Below are 20,447 nucleotides of genomic sequence, written 5' to 3' on the forward strand. Positions count from 1 at the left end.
GTTGGCAAATTAAAAGCCATTCTGGAACCAAACACAAAAAAATTATATAAAGGTGAAGAGAATGTAGCTATTAGAAAGGAACTTTCTCGTTTCGAAAAACAAAGTATTATTTTTCAAAAAATTCATTCGCAGTACAATTCAAAGTATGGAAAGTAGCTGTAAAATGCAGAATGTATCGCCAATCGTTGGAAGCATTTTACCGTTGGTAATTTCATTAAAGAAGTATTTATCGATTGTTCCCTTTGAGGATGTGCCAAATAAAAATGTCATTCTCTGAGTGAGGAAAAGCGAGGGCAAGGATCCCACTGAAACATTGGGTTATTGTGAATATTTCTTTGTATATATAATAAAAATAACTTCAATAATTTTTCGTGAAATATTACATTTAAGCATAACTTTAGGTAGTTAAACTATTGCCCCAGGTCTGATTATATAACGCAATTTTTCATCGGCCCGCAAACGTACATTTGGACATTAAATTTTAAAAATTGGCACACCGAAAAGAAAACGTAGCCGACCCCTGTCATAGAATATCTACATGACAATAAAATTTCTTCAAAAAAACTTTCACGTTTTATTAGGCCACCATAATATCTTAACGACATCTATACAGTGAAATTTTTAAAAATATGAAAAAAAATTCTAGATTTTTGTATTTTTCAATAAAAGTTCAACAACTACATTTATCATCATATGTAGTATAATCAAATATTTCAATCAATGGTATTCTTTCATGAAAGTTTTTCATTGCATTAATATCCAGTAATTAAAAATTGGGTTCTCCGAGTAAAATATTAAGCCATGAAAATATCAACAATGATTTTTGATACGTTTTCACGCCCTTTTTCACCACAAGGATTTGTAGATGTAGCCAGCCGTAATAAGATGCTAATATTATAAAGAGCAGAATTTTTAATTCATGTTAGGTATTGCGTAGCTATTGTATCTCGTCTCGGGTCATGCGGGACTATACAGAGAAAAATACTGAAGTAATAAATAATTGTCTTGGCCTGAAATAAAAGTCATTCCTTTCTGACGAACGCGCACATAAAGATATCTAATTAATTTTCGGTACAAATATTCTTTTTAATATTTGAGGAAAGGGGGAGGTTTGAGGCATGTTTAATAGGCTAGTGGCACCAAACTACGTTGTCATTGCAAGTTGGAAGTTCACGAAAACTGTGACAAATTAGGTAAGCTGTATTTCACTGGCTGCATTTGACAACAGCTATTTCTCATGGGTGTTCTTGTTCCAACTTCCAGGTACCGTTATAGCACAAAGGACAAATTGCTGTCAAAATCAGATCCATAATGAGATACATAGCATATATATATTTATGTATTGTGAAGTTAAAATTGTTCAAATATCTTGTTGGACAGGAATAATAATATACGTTAAAATTCCATAAACACAAAGCTCAATTATAATGTTTCAATTCAATATAGTATAGAGACTTAAAAAAAACTATATATAATAACATGAAATATGAGTTTAATATACATAACAGCGATGATCTTTGTTAGTCAATAGGGATATCAATAGTGGGTATATTTCTACAGAGTTGTGAGCGGGCTCATCGTATAAGGACTGATCTAAGACTGAAACCATAAATACTAACCTGTACCAAATCATCATCATTGTGGGAGACCCACGCGATGAAACAACTCAATCAATTTAACAGTTCATCATGTAAATTGTCAGTTATCAATTCTCGTGTTTGGATTACAACAAAATCGTATACTTAATCTGCGATAGCAACAATATCAGATAATCGTATCGTCAAATTTTCAAACCGATTAATTGATATCCATTCAACGTCCTTACCACACAAACACTAATTTACAGAAACATAAAATAGTAAAATATTAAAATAGTATGTATTTTCATAGATGATCAATTTTTCTTGAAATCAAGTCTGACGAACTGGTACTGTTTGCTGCATGAAATGAAATAGTTTACGTTAGAGAGATTAAAAGAAGTTAGAAGACTCGAAGTATACGTAAGCCTAATTAACCAAATTTACTTTCTAACCCACTGTCAACATTGGCAAAAATAATAGTATTTTGTTTTATATTAAAAGCTAACTTCGTAGTAAAAATGATGTCTAGAATTAACTTTGTGGTATCATTCAGCATAGCGTCTAGGTCGTGTTGCCAATTTGGAATTGTAAATTGTTTATTTACAACCTTTTAAATTCGAAACTAGCATTTTAAAGTTAAGTTTGTTTCGCCTGAACTACTGCGAACATAATTTCTTTAGTATATTGTTAAACTTATATGACGTCATTCAATCATGTTTTGATGCATGGTTCGATGCACACAAATTGGTTTTATCTAATTATCGCCATGCGTTTTTTCCAGAAGCACCAAAAACCAATTGCGCATCCAGCTAGTACAAGCAGTACAACGACGATAATCCCGACCCCTAGTATAGAAATTACATATCTCAGATTCAAATAGATAAAATTATAAAGTGAAGATAGTGATGTTATTTTTTCCAAAAAAAATATGATTAAAATTGATTCTATTTTCGGGCATTTTTGTTTTTATAAATAAGCTGTTTAATTTTTACTCGAGTTTAGAAAACTAATTTCTTTTTGAATCTCGAAAGGCGACTAATTAAATGGTAAATGATACAGATAAAATGAAAAGGTATTTACGGCGATATGGCTGAACATCCGATTACAACATTAAATTCGTTTTTTTTTTTAATTATATAATTAGAATGTTTATCACGTATTATATAAGGTCTAACTGAATTGTAATTCAAACATATATGTACATATTGATCACATTATTCTAGAAATAATTAGGCGGCCAAAATTGGACATGAAGCTTAAATTATATAGTAGAAAATGAGAAAAATGAATATCATTTTGACTGTTTTAATATGAGCATATAATACTGGAGGTGGCAAATAGAAATATACTATAGGAATTTAGAACAACTTTTCCCATTGCTTGTCGAACAAACACTCACACGATAAAGATCCCCAGTACAGCAATAACCCCTGCCTGTGCAGCAATATCCGGCTGAAAGTGAGAAATTGTTACGTTATAACAAGACTGTGCACATCAATGTGTATAATTTAAATTGTGCTATGTTTTCATATTAGACAAATATTCGTACATACATGGCACACACAGTTTTATGAATGACTTTCAAATAAAGTTCAATTTATTATTATGCAGTGAAAGTGTTAACATTTTAAAGCTTTTTACATTAACTAAACTTTTTTGTGTGACGCCTATGTTAATGCATTACTATTGAGTTTGCATAACACAAATTCCAAGCGACAGAATTAAATTTATGACGGGAAGTTGAAGAATCCGACTTTTATGGTGCCATATTTGACAGTAAGCTTACATTGAGGGTATTGTATGATTTTATAAGGACGTAACATAAAACAAAAGGTTAACACACAACTATATCTCATAACTAACATATTTATATATGATAAAATACTAATTCTCATTACTCACAATAACAGTAAAATCCGTTACCGCAATATTCATATGCCTGCGTACAAAATAAAAGTGTGGCTTTATTTTTTTACACATACCAAAAAATGTCACATTTATAGAGATTCCTACCTACAGGGTAATTCCAGAACGACGAAGGGCAGTTAACTTCGAAAAAATATAAAGTTTTTAAAGTTCGATTATTCATTTTTGTTTTCTGAATGTTTTAAAAGATTCCTTCTCAGTAATTGCACGCTGCTCGAGTGACATATGTAAATAAATGTACTACAGCTGATAAAATTGTTGTGTTCTCGATTTACTTTAGATATATATTTTTTGCTAGTGACTGTATATAATAAAAACATCCTACAACTAGTACATATTTCATTAGAAGCAAACGTATTATGTTTACCTGGCAAGCTACGAAGAACGTTGTTAAAAATCCGATAATACGAGAAAATATCAACCTCCCTTTCATTTTGATGCGATTCCAGTGTAAATTGTAGTGTTTTAAATCTACAAATATACCAAAAAGGCTATTGGTCGAGGGCTAGGCATTACAGATTCCCAACACTTTTGTGATTATTTGTTTCATACTATTTAATAGTATATAAGATAGCTATAATATTACAAATATGCACTTGGTAAGGTACAGAGTTGCCCGAACACTTTTCGCATTTACACAAAAACGTGAAAAAAAATCCAGGATTATGAAGTCAGCGTTTTGATTGAGCAAACAAACATTTTTAGCTTCAATCAAAGCAATACCACGAACATAAACCTATTCAATCGTGTGGATGAAAGCCTCTCGAGCTTCAAATAAATTTTTGCTGGAGTAGAACAATCATGTTGCTCGGGCTTTATCAAGAACACCCGCCACAAAATCTGGTCTTACCACTGCTAAAGGATACATCAGAGTAACGACTCAGACAGACAATACGTTCCCATCGAGTGATACTCAATAAAAATACTCTGAGCGTATTCAGCGTCTGCAAACATATACAGAAAATGAAATCATTCCACAATCTATATGATGAAGTTGTGACACAAAGATATATTATGTTTCCTATATCTCTGTATATAATACACTGTTGATAAATTCATAAATTTGTTCGTGGATTGGAAGTAAATCATTTGCCATGAACTTTGTGTCAAGTTGATATTTTACTTCTATGTAAGCACACCTCACCAACAGTTCATTCCCGAATTCCTCTCATCAGTGGTTGTACTCGAGTACTTGATAACTTAAGTGTGCAGAAAAAGTAAGTCAATTTAATTACCATATATTGCTGACAGACATGCTAGAAATTGATTGTAGTACAAGTAATCAATACCGAAAATGGAATGAAATCATTACCGTGATTATTCAACAGACTTCACTTGTCATCAATGTTATCATACCCAGGAAGAAGTGTAATTCATAAGACGTTATTTTCTACAGTGTTCACGTTGTGTACAGTAATTTTGATGAATTGGTAACAAAATTTTTCATTGTTCGCAACCTCTATACTCCATATTCTATCCAATCCAATCTTGTTAGGACGAAAAGTTGAAGTCGTCCCATGCTCTCGAAATAACACGCATCTCTTTGGGCATTTACCAAACCTCCAAAAGATTTATTAACGAAAAATATCACACTTGTTCAATTAGTTATAAGAATTTGCTCAGGGTTACGGGCCCTCATCTGGATGGAGATAATACTTATATACTGTTATACTGTTACCGTCGGCAACTGGAAAGTCAAAAGTTAATGAAACTATTTAGATTAATGGTAGTACATTACATGTAAATGCCCAATACCACAAAATAGTTCAATACCAAAACTAAATTGACATTCATAAGCTAATTAATTTCACGTAACTAAGTTCTCGGTTTAATCGTGACGAAAAAAAATTAGTTATTTTCTGATTAATTTTCCAAAATTCGTGAATCGTTGATAAACTGAAAAATTCGGCATTTCATGTGTAGCTCATCCTTCAAAATTTCTTCATTGACCATATCCTTAATATTATGTTTACTGTAGTTGTCAATATATCGAGTTAGTGCTGAAAAATGCATCTTATGATAGTCGCTCCCAGTCGAATAGAACACTCATTTAAATTATAACCCCGAAGAATCATGTTAAATTATTGAAATATATATATATATAGAAAAAAACATTGATACCAAGTAGAAAAAAATCCTATTGAAGTGAATTGTCAACAAAATGATTCCCAATATATTTTTTTGCTTGCTGTAACATTTATTGTCATTTATAAACAATGACGGTCTACATATCATCCATACACTTTTCGAAAGTGATCGTTGTGACGAAAACTACATTGCATACAAATGTTAGTTCCATGTAGACGCTGCTATTAAAGACTTTTTAATGGAGCAGCGATAGTATTGCAAATCTAGCAAAATTCTATCAAATAAAAATAGACGCTTAGATTAAAAGTTTCATTAACATAAAAATTTCAGTTACTTTACTAATTTTGTACATTGTTTTTTCTAATAACTAATATGCTAATAGATCCTGCAGGAAAATAGCGTTGTCGTATGATTCAGTCATCTTCCGTGATGATGTCATCAGATTTGTTCGTGACTAACTCAATAGATATTGGATCATATCTTAATGGTGTTTTGAATTTTGACATAATAATATTTTCTTAATTAAAAATTAATTTTCAAATAATTGTATATTATTCTAAGATATGGTTATATAGCTCTGCATTGGCCTCTCCCCATTTAGATAGACCAACTTTTAAAGACTTTAGTTTAGGGAATTATATACACCAAATTGAATTTTAATAAGAGTAAGGCATTACCGTGTGTAATTTATTAAGATTTTCAATATCCAACATTGGAATCTTGGTAAATAATATTATTTGACACAAATAGTGGTAATAATTTATTTTATACAGCGTATAGACGACAACTTGACATTGTCGCATGGATTTGAACATGATTTATCTTCGTTTCATTGTCTCGGTATCAACTTTGTTGAACTATTGCCAGGTACCTTGCTTTTGTACAATAATAAATAACGTTAAAAAAATACTAGATTTCAGTTCAATCACACATTGTTAATGACTTATTCTAAGAAAACAAAAAAATTTATTTTTTCACGAAACTCTTAGTGAAAGTTACCACACTATGATACAACACTATGTTGAAGCGAAAAAGAAACATTTTTATTGCCATACACCTGTCTTGTTCTGTTCCAACATGCTTGTATTCATGATCATATAGCGAGCGGTATCACAGGAGTAGCCAAATGCTCACACGACTGGATTGGTTATGGCTTAAAAAGAACTAATTTTTTAATTTTCTCCATAGGCGTATGAAAGTTGTGGCGGAGGATATTACTGTAACAGTGAGTACGAAATTAAATGCCAGAAAATCCTGCATTTTTGCTAATTTCAAATCATACATTCAAATGCACTCAATTTTTAAATATATTAATGATTCGGATTTATAAAAAAAAATCGGATTTCAGAGAGCCAATTTGTGATTTTTGTAGAATCTATCAATGAAGTGCTAGCTATGTGTACACTCTACACCCATAGTGCTAACCGCTTCCCCATACTCTTTCTGCTTCTTTTGAAGAACCTCCGCTTGGATGAATCTCTAATGTGTTCGTCGTACAAAGTATTAATAAAGTTCCACTTTACGATATTCTACGGCTACGCTTATGTAAAAAGTACTCTATTTTTAGCCGGATACTGCTGCAGGGGCGGAGTCTATTGCTGCACATACAACACTGGAACGTCTGGAGGATCTCTGTGGTGTAAGATGTTATATATTGGCCAAACAGTGACTACGCTTTTAAACAATCCATATTTTGCAGCAACTCGTATATAAACATTAAATGTTATTAATTGATATAGTTGGTCGCTCAGTGATGGTTGATTTTGAATTTGAATAAGGCTTTCCAAGTGTTATTTGTGCATCGATAACAACAAACAAACGGAATTTCTAATGGGTAATATATAACCCTGTATCTGGAAGCACCAACTTCGCATCAACCCAATACTTTTTTTTTTAATCTGTTGTCATAGTTATACGAATCATTTTTATTTAACAGGGGTTAGTCTTATCGTCTTTTTTCTGCTGGCAATATGTGCCGTAGTTGGATGGTGGTGCCGACGAAGAAGAAATGCGGTTCCCGTTCAGGTTCCAACTACCGCCGTCTTCACGACATCTCAACCTTATAACCCTGCACCGCCGTATGTTGCAACGGTATGGGATATATTTTGACAAACATATTTTCTATTGAATAAGTAAAAAGTGGGAATGCAGCCTTGGGTTAAGTATCGTTTGATATAGATGCTGCAGTTCAGATAAATCTTCGTATAATTATTATAAAAGCGCAAGGGTATTGATCTATGGAATCGACAAACAAAAGTGCTATTCGTGTCATAGAGATTATTCATGTCTTTTTTTCAGCAGACAACAACTACTGCTCAGACCTGATCATTGACGTGACAAATGATTGTTAACAAAAAATAGATGAATTTTACTAATTTTCATTATCCGTATTTAATTAAATGAACATAATTTTATGTGAATGCAATATTTATACCCCTACATATATTTTCCTCATTTTTATTCCTCGCTAAGTGGCTTTATCAACGTCATAACGTACCGCAGTTTTCAAAGTGGACGATGCCGTCTCGAAATTAATTAACTACATGGTGTTTGTTGTTTTCTAGGATGTTTTTTAAACATGCATTGCTCAAGACAAATACGCCACGCATATATGTATATATAATTCTTGGGTGGACTTTGTTCTGATTCTGTATTGCAAGTTGCATAAAATGTATAAATTGTATAAAATGTGGAATGTTTTGTGACAACTTGTAAGATAATTTTGGCACTGGGACTCCGGTACTGAGTTGACCAATTTTATGTGTATCAGAAGTCAGTATATTATCAAAATTTATTTCGAATCAGATACGATGTGATTAATTTTTTACTTTTTCCTAACATATAAGTTAGCAAACAGCAAATATATATCTATTAAGTTATTACAATAATAAAAAAAAAATGAAAAATCGAAGACGTGTTTTTCACTGAGCGTTTATATCCAGGATTTTATTTAGTCAAATCGTAGCCAGCCTTTTGTCAATTCCACATAGCAAAATTTCTTTAATAATATATGAAATCACAAGTGACTATAACATATTAAATTAATATACAAATTAACAAGTGACTATAACATAAATCCGTTCACGTCAGATACTGGTATTAAAACTCGTCGTGCTTGTTGCCGCTAAATTCCCATATTGAGATAAATCCATCTTTGTTGAAATCTTCCAGTTCGAAAATATCGTTCGTAAGTTTCATCTCTTCCGCTGACGACATTGTGTGGCCTTTAGCCTTCTCTACCTCCATGCGCAAGTAGTGAACAAATTCAAACTTTGAAAGATGTTTGTCGGCATCCAAATCCATTTCTTTGAATACATCGGGATGACGAGGTCCCTGCTCTGCGTGGACTAATTCAACTTCGAAAATTATGGTGCCACCAGGCATTTGGGGCACGCTGCCTCCATCCACGCCATATGCCATATTAGGAGGCACTGTTAGCCTTCGTTTCTCTCCAGGACACATGTCAATAAGACCTTCTTCGAAGCCTTCAATAACTTCGCCAATTCCTAACTGAAATCTGAACGGCTTATCGGGGTGGCTTTTGTCGAAAAGTTCACCAGTGTCAAACTTTGTTCCATTGAAGTGAACGAAAACTTGGTCGCCATATTTGCTAAGCCTTTCGCATTGATCCGGCTTTTGTAATACTTCAACCTTAAACTGAAGAGATCCACAAGTAACGCCTACATACAAAGTTAGCACACAAGTTAAAATCCAAACTGGTGTATTACCCATATCCATCTCACAAAGGCACCCTCATTCACTTATTGCCGACAGCAGCGATTCGCAGACAGATGACGTGAAACTAGGGCAACAACGCAAAAGCGTTGAAGTGCGAAATGAGTTTCTTTTTTCTGTCTGGCGGATTTAATGTTTTTGCTCTCGCCCGCAGAGCGTGTGACCCAAAAATCTCGCTTGGGAATCGCACAAACACGATCGATTTGAACCAAATGATCAACATAGGCTTGTTTAGCAAGCGTCGCATAGGTTCAATCGCCGTCAACCACTGCACTGTGTAATATGTAAAAACTAAAGTATATACATAGTATAACAATCATTGTCGGCGTTTATCGAGTTAATGGGATTGATTTATATTTGATTCAAACTGGTTGTGCGTATAATTAAACAATAATTGATTTATATTTGATTCAAACTGGTTGTGCGTATAATTAAACAATAATGTTTAATCTATTTCACGACTCGATATTCTAGGTCAGTTTCGTTTTCGTAGCACATAGAACTCATAGGGAAGTGGCACATTGAAATTTATTTTGAATGTGTTTTGAATACATGGCATGCGTCGGCGGTTAATGTTATTCTACTCAAAGTACTTACAATAAAAATATTTCTGAATGTAGGCGGAAACCGAAACAGTTGTTGGAAACTCTAGAATTGCTTCAGCCCACTCCAAATACTCATTTTAAAACTGCAAAATTCGTAAACTTCATCAAATATTATGGCATATACCATTATGTTGTTTCATTCAAGTTCTGTGTAACAATGGTTACTTAATAAATGGTTACTTAAATAAATTGGCGAGTATGGATCGCGAGGGGGTTAAAGTTTGGAGTTTGAACACATTCAATTGCGAACAACAGTAAACATGAGTATCGATTACACCGTCTTCAATTGAAGTGTCTTCATAGTATTTTTCACGTACAGAAAATAAATGAAGACAATCTCTATAATATCACATATATATATACATTTCACAATTTGTTTCGCATTTTTAACAATTGCGAGTGAGAAAAATGTATTTGTATTTTTTGTCTTTGATTTGTTTCCCATTGCATAATATCTTAGTTTCGACAATACTTTGACATGTGTTTAATTCTTTTTATGAATGTTTGATCAAAACGGCATAGCGATGGCTCATCAATGAATCGAGCCAAATTAACTTCTCAAGAGTTAAGTTGCAAGTGACCACTATTATTCCATTATCCGTATTCGATTAAATGAACATAATTTTATGTGCATGCAATAATTATACCTCTTTAAATGTTTTCTTTAATTTTATTCCTCGCTAACTGGCTTCACTGGCGTCATAACGTACGCAGTTTTCAAAATGGACAATACCATTTCGATATTAACTACATGGTGTTTTCTAGTATGTTTTAAATATGCATTTCTCTAAACCCTCAAAACAAATACACCACGCATATATATATATATATAATTCTCGTGTGGATATTGTTCTGAGTCTGTATTGCAAGATATCAAATGTGGGATGTTTTGTGATATTCAAAAATCAATACACATCTTGTAAGATAGTTTAGGCACTGGGATTCCCGTACTGAGATGACCAATTTTATGTGTATCAGAAGTCAGTATATGTATTATTGAAATTTATTTCGAATCAAATACAAAGTGATTTATTTTTTACTCTTCCTAACATATAAGTTAAAACAGCAAAAAAATATGTATTAAGCTATTATAATAAAAAAAAAATAATAAAAAAAATGAGGGCGTGTTTCTGATTGAGCTTTTAAATCCAGGAATAACTATTTGTGCTGATTATTTGATTTCTGCGAGACTAACTACTTATCCTTCTTCTATGTTTTTGTGCCGGTGGATCCGTATGCATATACTGCAAGGATGCTGTAGCATGAGAGTATAGTAAAGATAACTATCCTAAGTGATTCAGGAGTCTTGCTGCTCACTAACACAAATATATTTCTGTAACGTTTCGTCTGACCAAGGCCAGACTTCTCCAGACATACATAATGGAACTCACAAGGAAGTGACACATTAAAATTTATTCTGAATGAGTTTCGAATACATGACATGCGTCGGCGGTTAAAGTTATTCTACTCAAATTACTTTACAACATATTTCTGAACGTAGGCGAAAACCAAAACGATTTTCAGATCTTCTAGAATTGCTTCAGCCCACTCCAAATACTCATTTTAAAACTGCAATATTCGTGAAATTCATCAAATTTTATGACAAATAGCCATATATATGTTGTTTTATTCAAGTTCTGTGTAACGATGGTTACTTCGGAAATTAGAAGTAATTAAGTTGGCGAGTATGGATCGCGAGAGAGTTTGGAGGTCGAACACATTCAATTACGAAGAACAGTTAACATGAGTATCGATTCAATTGAAGTCTCACTACAGTATTTTTCACGTACAGAAAATAAATGAAGACAATCACATATATACATTTCACACTTTGCGTTGCATTTTTGACAATTGTGATTCCGACATATATATATTTGTATTAAGTTGCAAGTGACCACTAATAGTAATGAGGTTCGAACAGATTTTCATGTACTAACTAGAGCTAGTGAGAACGTGCATAACTCATGAAGTCCCAAACATTTGAGATATAAAACGGAAAATTGAAAAACTTTGTACATTAAAAAGTTTTTCGTGGATTTCCCGATCATGAGAAATTGTACATTGTGCTTTCATATATATAACTTCGAGAAATCAAAATACGCATTCTTATGAAAACATGATTCATCAGTAAAATATCTGTATGTCCAAAATCCAAACAACACAGCCAGGTCCAAAAGATTGAATAAAACTGTAGCGAGTACCGCCACTGGTTATACCCAGCTAAAATAACTTTAATAATAATGGGGAGAAGAAGAACATGTTGACCAAGGAACAATCTATCCTAACATATTTTCATTTTTGTGGAATGTAACGGTTAGAATTAACTTCTGAGCGAGCAGATAAATAGTCTTGTTTAAGATAAAGAACGGTTGAGAATATGTTTTAGAAATCGTATTTTTTTTTTATATTGTTGCTCTTAAATTCGATAAATTGTGCGCTGGAAATTTCATTTTTATGGAGAGGGTAATTGAGCTGTTGGCAATTCGATTTGGGTATCTTCTTTGGGCATGAAATAGTTAATCAATACGGTTAGTAGTTTAGAATTTGTGTACAGATGTCTTATGTTTGGGATGGGCGAAAATGCGCAAAAAAAAGGTGGACTCGAGCCTGTTTTCAGATTTTGCTAATTGCTATGATCTGGCCCAGTGATTTTCAACCTTTTTTTGAACTGCGCAACACTTTATCATAATCTTTTGCAGAACTCTCACAGTTGATTCTAATTATCAAGCAACAGATTCGTGAAATGCGTGATATTTGATTCTTAATTTTTTTTTTTATATCATAAAATATGCTAATCAGAAAAAAGTGAAACATCATTCTGTGGAGGAACACCCGAAACAGCGAAAGGCTTTCGTCACTTCGTGGAACCGTAGTAGTATATATTTACGGTGGAACACTAGTAGAGAACCACTCATCTAGCCCAGTGGTTCCCAACCCCCGGTCCGCGGAGCTTTTTTGCCGGTCCGCGAGAAATTTTGTTGTTTTGTTGTGTTTATGCCGTCTCAATCGCTTTACCGAATACGAGGTTACGTTGGTTTATTATGTAACTTCGCTTCCGCTCTCATATTGCGGCATCTTGAAGACGTCTTGGCGTCGAGTAATCACACTTTTCGCTTTTTCGGCTCCGATTCGTCGCGAAAGCGCTTCATCAAATATCGCGAGAGAAACCTAGAAGTCGGCACGCGTGCTTTTTCTGTTCTGCATGTCTTTCCTTATTAATATGACAGTCCATACTAAACGTTATGCATATTTCTTTGTTTAAAACTAGAAAACATTATAATATTTCAGAAATTTTTTGCTGGTGCCAGGTGATAGTTACTAACTGTGATAATTCATATAAAAAAAGTTCTTAAATGTACAATACCTGTCATACTACACTATGAAAATGAAACACTTTCTAAACATCTGCGGCCATGGAGTGAAGACATTCGCAACAGTTGCAAATCAGCAATCGGTTCAAAGATGTCTTGGGCAGCCGACAGCATACAGTCATCCTTTCTTGATGAAAACGGGTATGACGACTATGTTTTTTTGTTGTGACATTTCTGGGTATTTTTCCTGTTGGTGAATGAATTTTATTTTGCATGACAGATGAAGTTACTCCAGGATTGACAAAAGAAAACTATAGAACTCGAAGACACAATCTTATTGAATTAATATGCAATGAAAAAGTTACCACACCTCAACAAGATAAAGTAAGGTCTAACTATTGCCTACATAAGGAAAATCATACCTGAACTGTAATAAAATAGTTGATATAGTCTGTCAGTCAGTAGTTTATTTTCACCAAAATGAACATACACTAGATGCAAACAAACACTAGAAAAAAAACATGAAAATGGCATTTTATGGTGAAGGGTGACGCGAAAAAACATTGTTGGTTATCGAGTAGCGACACTTGTGATAAAATTCTAACTCTGATACAGGTAGAATAGAAAGAAGTTGAACAAATATGTGTAATTAAAAAAATGAATATACTTATATGCAAATACAATAAACATTTTTGTCTTGGACCTACCATCCTGCAAGGCAGAAAAATTGTGCATTTAATATAAAGTCGAAATACAGAAATATGCAAATTGTTACTAGAAATCCTCTAAAAACGGACATTTTTGAATGACCCAAATGTATGAATCATAACTTTTATAATAGCTGCCTCACTCCACGCCTCTCTTCAATCTATTTACGTTCCTTGTGTCTTGATGTGTATTGACTGTTGTTGTTATTTCAGATTTCCAACAAACATATTATAGTTGTTCTGGGTAATCCAGTCAATTATATGAGTCAAGATATACCATACCAGTTCCATCAGAACACAAACTTCTCTTACCTCACAGGATTCCAGGTATTCAACTTGTGTCTCCTCTCGTTGCATGTAATCTGTTGTGCATATTTTTTGTTGATTTAATAACCAGCAACGTTATTTTTATATATATGGAACATCATAAAAAATCATAATAGAATTTATGCGAATTTTTATTCTTAAAAGCACCTTGTTGCCTGAATTCGAAAGAGTGATTGGCCTAAAACTAGCATCAGGATTACAAAATCTTTCCCGTTGAGGAACTGTGGCTTTACTTAGTTTATTTCATGTATATTTTTCCTGACTAGATTTGTTCATGAACTTTTTGTTATTTCTCAATGCTAGCAGCCAGTTCTCATCCACACACACTGTAGAACATCTGACTTTTCATGCTAAAAGGTTTTTTTCCAAGAGCGTTCACTATGGGAAATTCACTTCATTTAAGCTATTTCCTTGACAGTGTTGACTTGATCTGTTACAAATTTTGTGTCATCTGCTGGTATAGCTATTAGTGACTCCTCTATTACTACTATATTTCTTTTAATTGAGGACCCCGGACTTTGCTTGAACAAAACTTATATATGCCAATTGTTGCTTGCTAGTGGCCAAAATGATAGAGGATTATTAACATCAGTTCATCCATTTTTTAAACTGAATTATGACCTCCCAATTCAGTTTGGCAGCTGCTTTGACCGAATATCTATTTTTAAGGAACCAGATAGCTGTTTAGTTATGGAATCAATGCCCGGATGTGAATATCCAAATCATAAGTCTACTTTATTTGTTCAAAAACGTGACCCAGTAAAAGAACTTTGGAATGGAATAAGAGCAGGAACCGATGGAGCACTCGAACATACAGGTGCATAAATGATCTGCCAAGGATTTTATTTCGATTCATTGCACCATTCAATACAACGACTTTGAAGGCTGATATTTGTGATATACCAATATTTCAGACTGTGAAAACAGTAGAACTAACTGAAGTGCCACAATACTGAAAAACAATGGGATTATACTTTAGCTCTCCTGAAATCTCAAATTATATTCTTTACTTCTGCAATAAATGATAAGTACATGAGTTATCACAATCACTCGAATGCAATAAATTTAGCCCCTCAAGAAAAGGATTGCACTCAAATTTTCAAATTTTTTTACTTACAATATATTTTGAAATAGAATGAGCTTTGCATAATATAAATCAGGGTGGTCCAAGGTTGTCGGATCCGGGGGCCACAAAATTATTTTTACATTGTTCGCGGGCCACAATAGTGCCAAGAATAGGTGAACAGTGCAAAAAAAACACCCGGCATGAATTATATTGTTAGGCCATTACATTAATTAATATTTAGTTATCAGGCATAGCCAACTTAGGCTAATAGAATTCGCATTAGGTTTTTAGTTTTCCATGATGCCAAAATTGTTAGCAAATATTCCCGACCAAAACGATATAAAGCCAGATAACAATTTAGACTACCAAGCACATTATTCAACTTCGCTAGTTGCCTCAGCAAGCCATAACACTAGTCAATTCAGTGACATTAGTGATGTTACAAAATGTTATAAGTTTTTTTCGTTTTAATTTTATAACGAAACAACACGAAATGCGATTTTTCGATATTTTCACTTTGAATGCAATGCAGGCCACAGATAATGAGGTGGCGGGCCATGGTTTGGACCACCCTGATATAAATGATTCCTCATCATCTCTATGCTGTTTGACAAAGTATCTATTTTAATTGCTAGGTGTTGATTACACAGAAGAAATAGAAAGCCTTGGACAGTTTTTGACTAATCATATCTCTGAACAAAATACAATTTGGTTTGATTTTCATAGGATGACAAATTTACAACTGCATTTGAATCATGTAAGGTACAACATTATAGACTTGTTATATTGAATAATCGTTATTTTTTACAACTTGCCATGACAAGTATGAATTCAATGGAATTGTTTATTCTTATATGTGCTCTTAATAATTCTATTCACAAGCATATACGCAAATGTACTCGGACACATAAACTAAGCTACGAATTTAAACTGGTTATGAAAAACCATCATCTTTTTCTTTATCCAAAATTTAGCACTATATATGGGCCACAGTTGAATGTTAGTTCTTTAATCTGGTCACAGGTCGACCATAGCACCGATTCAATCATTTGGTTAAATTTTGCTTTCATAATTTTCTTTTTTCATTATCAGCATTTTATGTTTTAGGGGTTTCTTGCAAACAGCACACAAAAAAGGTATCCAAATTCGCCAAGTTGAAGCTCCCATACACGAGCAGAGGAATATCAAATCTTCGGAAGAACGTACATTAATGTTGAAATCTTGTGATGTTATTTCAGAAGTATGTACTTGGATTATGGTTCTGGTGCTGAGATTCTTAACAAATTATAATGTTATATATCAGGTTTCCATTTTATGCAGTTCTTTTGCAGTTTTTTATTACAAAAAAAATCTACAAATAATTGGTTGTCCGAAGCCTTGTTCTGAACAAAATGTGAAACATCTAGTATAAGAATGATATTTGATTATAAATTTGAACCGCAACCAAACATTTGGTAATGAAATTTGAAGATTTTGAAACATCAGGTATATAAATTTCTGTGTTGCAAAATATGAGGAGATTAATTTCCTATAGTGCCTATTTCAATTTTTTTTAGTGTTATCAGAGAAATAGTCTGGTATCCTAATACGAATGATAATTAAATATATATTCTGTATGCGTCTTTTTCCATTTGAATTTCCTCAAAAAAATGTACATCACCAATTTCTTGTCTTATCTCTTCTAATTGTACTCTGCATAACAGTTTGTTAATATAGATATACATACGGTTTCAGAATTCCTTTCCAATTTTCAGGCAATCTCCGATACAATGGCTTATTGCAAGCCAGGTATGAATGAAATTGAATTAAATGCCAGAATAGAGTTTGTTGCCAAGAAGAATGGGGCTCAAATGCTTGCTTTTCCTCCTGTTGTTGCATCTGGAAACAGGGCAAATACCCTACATTATGTTGACAATGATCAAATAATTGAGGAGGGTTCATTAGTATTAGTGGATGCAGGTGCTCGTTACCATGGTTATGTTTCAGATGTAACAAGGACATTTCCAATTAATGGAAAGTGAGTTTGTGGCATTGATCTTAAATTTTAAGAAGACATTGAACTAGCACTTCGTTTCAAACAATAAACCCCTATTATATGAGGGGTAGCTTTGAGTTTAATAAAACCAGACTTTGAGAAAAATTTAGGAAATCTTGTACCATTGGGATTATGTCCAATAAAAATAATAATCATTATGGGTTGATAATGAGGTCTCTTCAAATGAGCATTGTATCAATTTTTAGTACCCAGTTGTAAATGTAATAAGAGCTTTAACCACTTAAAAGCAACAAAGCATGTTATATGCGTAGAAACCAGGTCCACCCAATTCATTCCCTTATATGATTACTATATACAAGATTATCATGCAAGCATTTTGCAAAAGGAAGCTTGGTATTCCCACCCTGCTCAAGAATTGCTTGTCTTTGTTTCATTGCTTAATCCAGGTGTACGTATTCATAATTTGGTATTATTTAGGTTTGGCTATTTATTCATTGATATTTTCCATCCATTTAAATTTTAACAGCATGTGAGCTTACAGCGTACATGGGCTTTTTACTTAGTTTTAAATGTATTTTTTAGTTGTAAATCGAATTGTTCATATATGTATATTCTAAATATTATATGTTACTTGCTATAGATTTACAGAAGTACAGAGAACATTATATGAAGCAGTACTCAGGGTACAAGAAATATGTATAAGATTATGTACTATTGGTCAATCAATTGATGACATTTATAATGTTATGACAATGACTCTCGGGAAGGAATTATACGATACTGGAGTCTTTAAAGAAAAATTGAAACCTACCGAACTAATGCAGGTACGTTTCGTAAACATTATTTGGATTTGTCATCTTTTCAATCATTGTCTTTATATGGAACGTTCTGATTATGTGATTGTGATTTGGGAAATATTTTCATGATTCCGTTAGATTATTACAAGTTAATAAAATTTTATCACTTATTTTTTGACCATACTACACTTTACAAAATCGTTCTCAATCAATTTTTGACATAATTCAAGTTCAAAGAGAGATGTTTTCAAGAGTGATACTATTGTTATTTTTCTTTTCTTGAGATTTTTTTTTCTATATTTATGAGGTAAATTTGTCATTTTGCTTTTAAATATTTAGATATTCTAAATCAAACTAAATCTCGAAATAGATTTCTAGGATATGGACTTTGGAGTTTTGTTTTGAATATATTAATAATCTTCTTTTTTATACATTCTTCAGCATGTAAGAGAATTATGTCCTCACCATGTTGGTCACTGGTTAGGTATGGATGTTCATGATACACCGGATATTAATAGATCAATGAAATTCTTACCAGGGATGGTGATTACCATTGAACCAGGTATTTTATTCAAAGATAAATTTATTGGTTTGTTGGACTAGCATGTATGTAAACACTGCTCTTTCTATCTGTCTTTATGTTCATGGAGTCGTATGCATTGACAGCAAGTACACTTTCCGAACATTCGAAACTGTTATATCAAGTAGTTTAAACTGCTTGTGTAAGTCTGACCTTGTCAGTCAGGCTAGATGTTACAGATTATAATTTATTGTTCAAAAATCTGAATTTCATACATTTAATAGTAAAAAGTTCAATTTAAAATTCTTATATCACAGACAGGTTTCGAGTCCCACTGCCACAAGCTATATTTTGGCTGATCTTTTGTGGTAGTGGACTAGTGGTCACACCCAAAAACTGACTATGAAGCCAGAGCTGGAGCCACAAGCCCACAACGATTACGAACCAACCTCCCAGCCCTGGTTGTGATGTCATAAACAAACTTTTCAATAAAATTTGCTGATTCCTTTTAATAATTGTGTCATGTGAGGAGAATTTAGTTTTGTGTAACAATTATTCTCTCACCAGATTTGAAAACATTACTCATGCAACAGAGACCAGTTGGCAAATGATTTACAGATGTAACATCTCTTTTTCATTTAGAATTTGTTCTGTTTTTATAACATGTTAGTTTGCAACATTACCATCTGCTTTGACTGATGTTAACATCATCCTTTCACAGGCTTATATATTCGAGAAGACAACGAAAAAGTTGATTCAAAATACAGAGGAATAGGAATTAGAATTGAAGACGATATTTTAATCACGGAAGGAGAACCAATTGTTTTGTCATCTAAATGTCCAAAATCTGTAGAAGATATTGAACGAATTATGGCTAAAGGTTAACTGGATGTGTATGCCATACTGCTTACTCCTCTCTTTCTGTCTTTGCGTTAGTGGTTCCTCATGTATTGGCTGCAAGAATACTCCAACACTGAAACTACTGTATTGATTGGTTCGAAAAACAATGCATCAAACTTTGCAAGTGTTGTTCTGTAATATTTTGTCTAACCAAAGACTTCCATAGTAGTTTACAACAATCATCGGCATAAAATTTGTGAATGTATGATGCAAAGACATTTTCACTTTTACTTGTGAGTTTAGAGTAAACCTACCATTTCGAGTCTGTGATTGCTACATGGCTCATGATTGTGATTAATCAGTTGCAAATTGATGTATAGTTGTTTGATACCTTTTTAGGTCCTATTTTGTACTACAATACTTAGGTATCTTGAAACTCTTGTGCATGATCAGTTTGTTTTCAAAATAATTTATACTTTCCACAAGCTTGGAAATGTGTTTGTTCGATAAATTATTTATCTAGTTATAACCCTTCATTCAGTTTTTATGAGGGGCCGAGATTAAACTAGTAAATGGAGTCTGTTATAATGAATTGATTCGTTGTAGTGTTTTGTTGCCAAATTAGCATTGTGGTACCATGCTTTGTCATATTTTTCTTTGATTTTACCTATCTTTCTGCCTAATTCCAGTGAATTAAAGTCTAATAATTTTGACAAACAGTTGTGGTCTTTCGTTTTTTTCGGCGCAAGTACAGTTGTTGGGAAAATGCCACGAATTGGGGACTAACCTCCTATAATGGACAAAATTTAAACAACTTACAACATCACGTAGCAACCAGTTAGGGTCGTTTGAAACAGGTCTGAATAATCCACCTTGAAATATATTGGCCTGCTGTGACATTCGCGAAAAGAGCAGATCGTGATTTGTATTATGTCAAAGACTCGAGAAA

At 33.1% G+C, this 20,447-nt stretch overlaps 3 protein-coding genes and 1 long non-coding RNA gene across 6 annotated transcripts; 2 read left to right on the top strand and 2 right to left on the bottom strand.

Annotated features, from left to right (window-relative positions):
• Nucleotides 1–276: 276 nt before the first annotated feature.
• LOC144432084 (uncharacterized) lies at nt 277–4,076 on the bottom strand. Of its 2 annotated transcripts, none has more exons than XR_013480363.1 (4): nt 3,874–4,076; nt 3,483–3,519; nt 2,980–3,032; nt 277–1,937 (listed from the first exon to the last, which is right to left on the bottom strand). It is a non-coding gene; the product is annotated as an uncharacterized LOC144432084 (long non-coding RNA). The 2 variants fall into 2 exon arrangements; XR_013480362.1 differs by lacking the exon at nt 277–1,937 and adding an exon at nt 1,956–2,425.
• Nucleotides 4,077–6,189: 2,113 nt separating this feature from the next.
• Nucleotides 6,190–8,554, top strand: LOC120341011 (uncharacterized). 2 transcript variants are annotated; one of them, XM_039409430.2, is made up of 5 exons: nt 6,190–6,461; nt 6,783–6,819; nt 7,162–7,233; nt 7,531–7,685; nt 7,893–8,554. In XM_039409430.2, the coding sequence occupies exons 1-5, from the start codon at nt 6,396–6,398 to the stop codon at nt 7,917–7,919; spliced, it is 357 nt and encodes a 118-aa protein (XP_039265364.1). In that variant the 5' UTR covers nt 6,190–6,395; the 3' UTR covers nt 7,920–8,554. The 2 variants fall into 2 exon arrangements, with proteins under 2 accessions (XP_039265364.1, XP_039265365.1); XM_039409431.2 differs by having other exon boundaries at nt 6,194–6,461; nt 7,896–8,554.
• LOC120341003 (peptidyl-prolyl cis-trans isomerase FKBP14-like) lies at nt 8,368–9,390 on the bottom strand. The gene has a single exon (XM_039409419.2). It carries the CDS (start codon nt 9,330–9,332, stop codon nt 8,694–8,696), a length of 639 nt encoding a protein of 212 aa, XP_039265353.2. The 5' UTR covers nt 9,333–9,390; the 3' UTR covers nt 8,368–8,693.
• Nucleotides 9,391–13,199: 3,809 nt separating this feature from the next.
• LOC120340991 (xaa-Pro aminopeptidase 3-like) lies at nt 13,200–20,211 on the top strand. Its single transcript, XM_039409403.2, has 10 exons — nt 13,200–13,446; nt 13,526–13,629; nt 14,166–14,279; nt 14,949–15,096; nt 15,981–16,107; nt 16,453–16,585; nt 17,100–17,362; nt 17,982–18,165; nt 18,580–18,700; nt 19,380–20,211. The coding sequence occupies exons 1-10, from the start codon at nt 13,314–13,316 to the stop codon at nt 19,541–19,543; spliced, it is 1,491 nt and encodes a 496-aa protein (XP_039265337.2). The 5' UTR covers nt 13,200–13,313; the 3' UTR covers nt 19,544–20,211.
• The last annotated feature ends 236 nt before the right edge of the window (nt 20,212–20,447 follow it).

The sequence above is a fragment of the Styela clava genome, chromosome 14 (assembly GCF_964204865.1).
Source record: "Styela clava chromosome 14, kaStyClav1.hap1.2, whole genome shotgun sequence".
NCBI lineage: Eukaryota > Metazoa > Chordata > Ascidiacea > Stolidobranchia > Styelidae > Styela > Styela clava.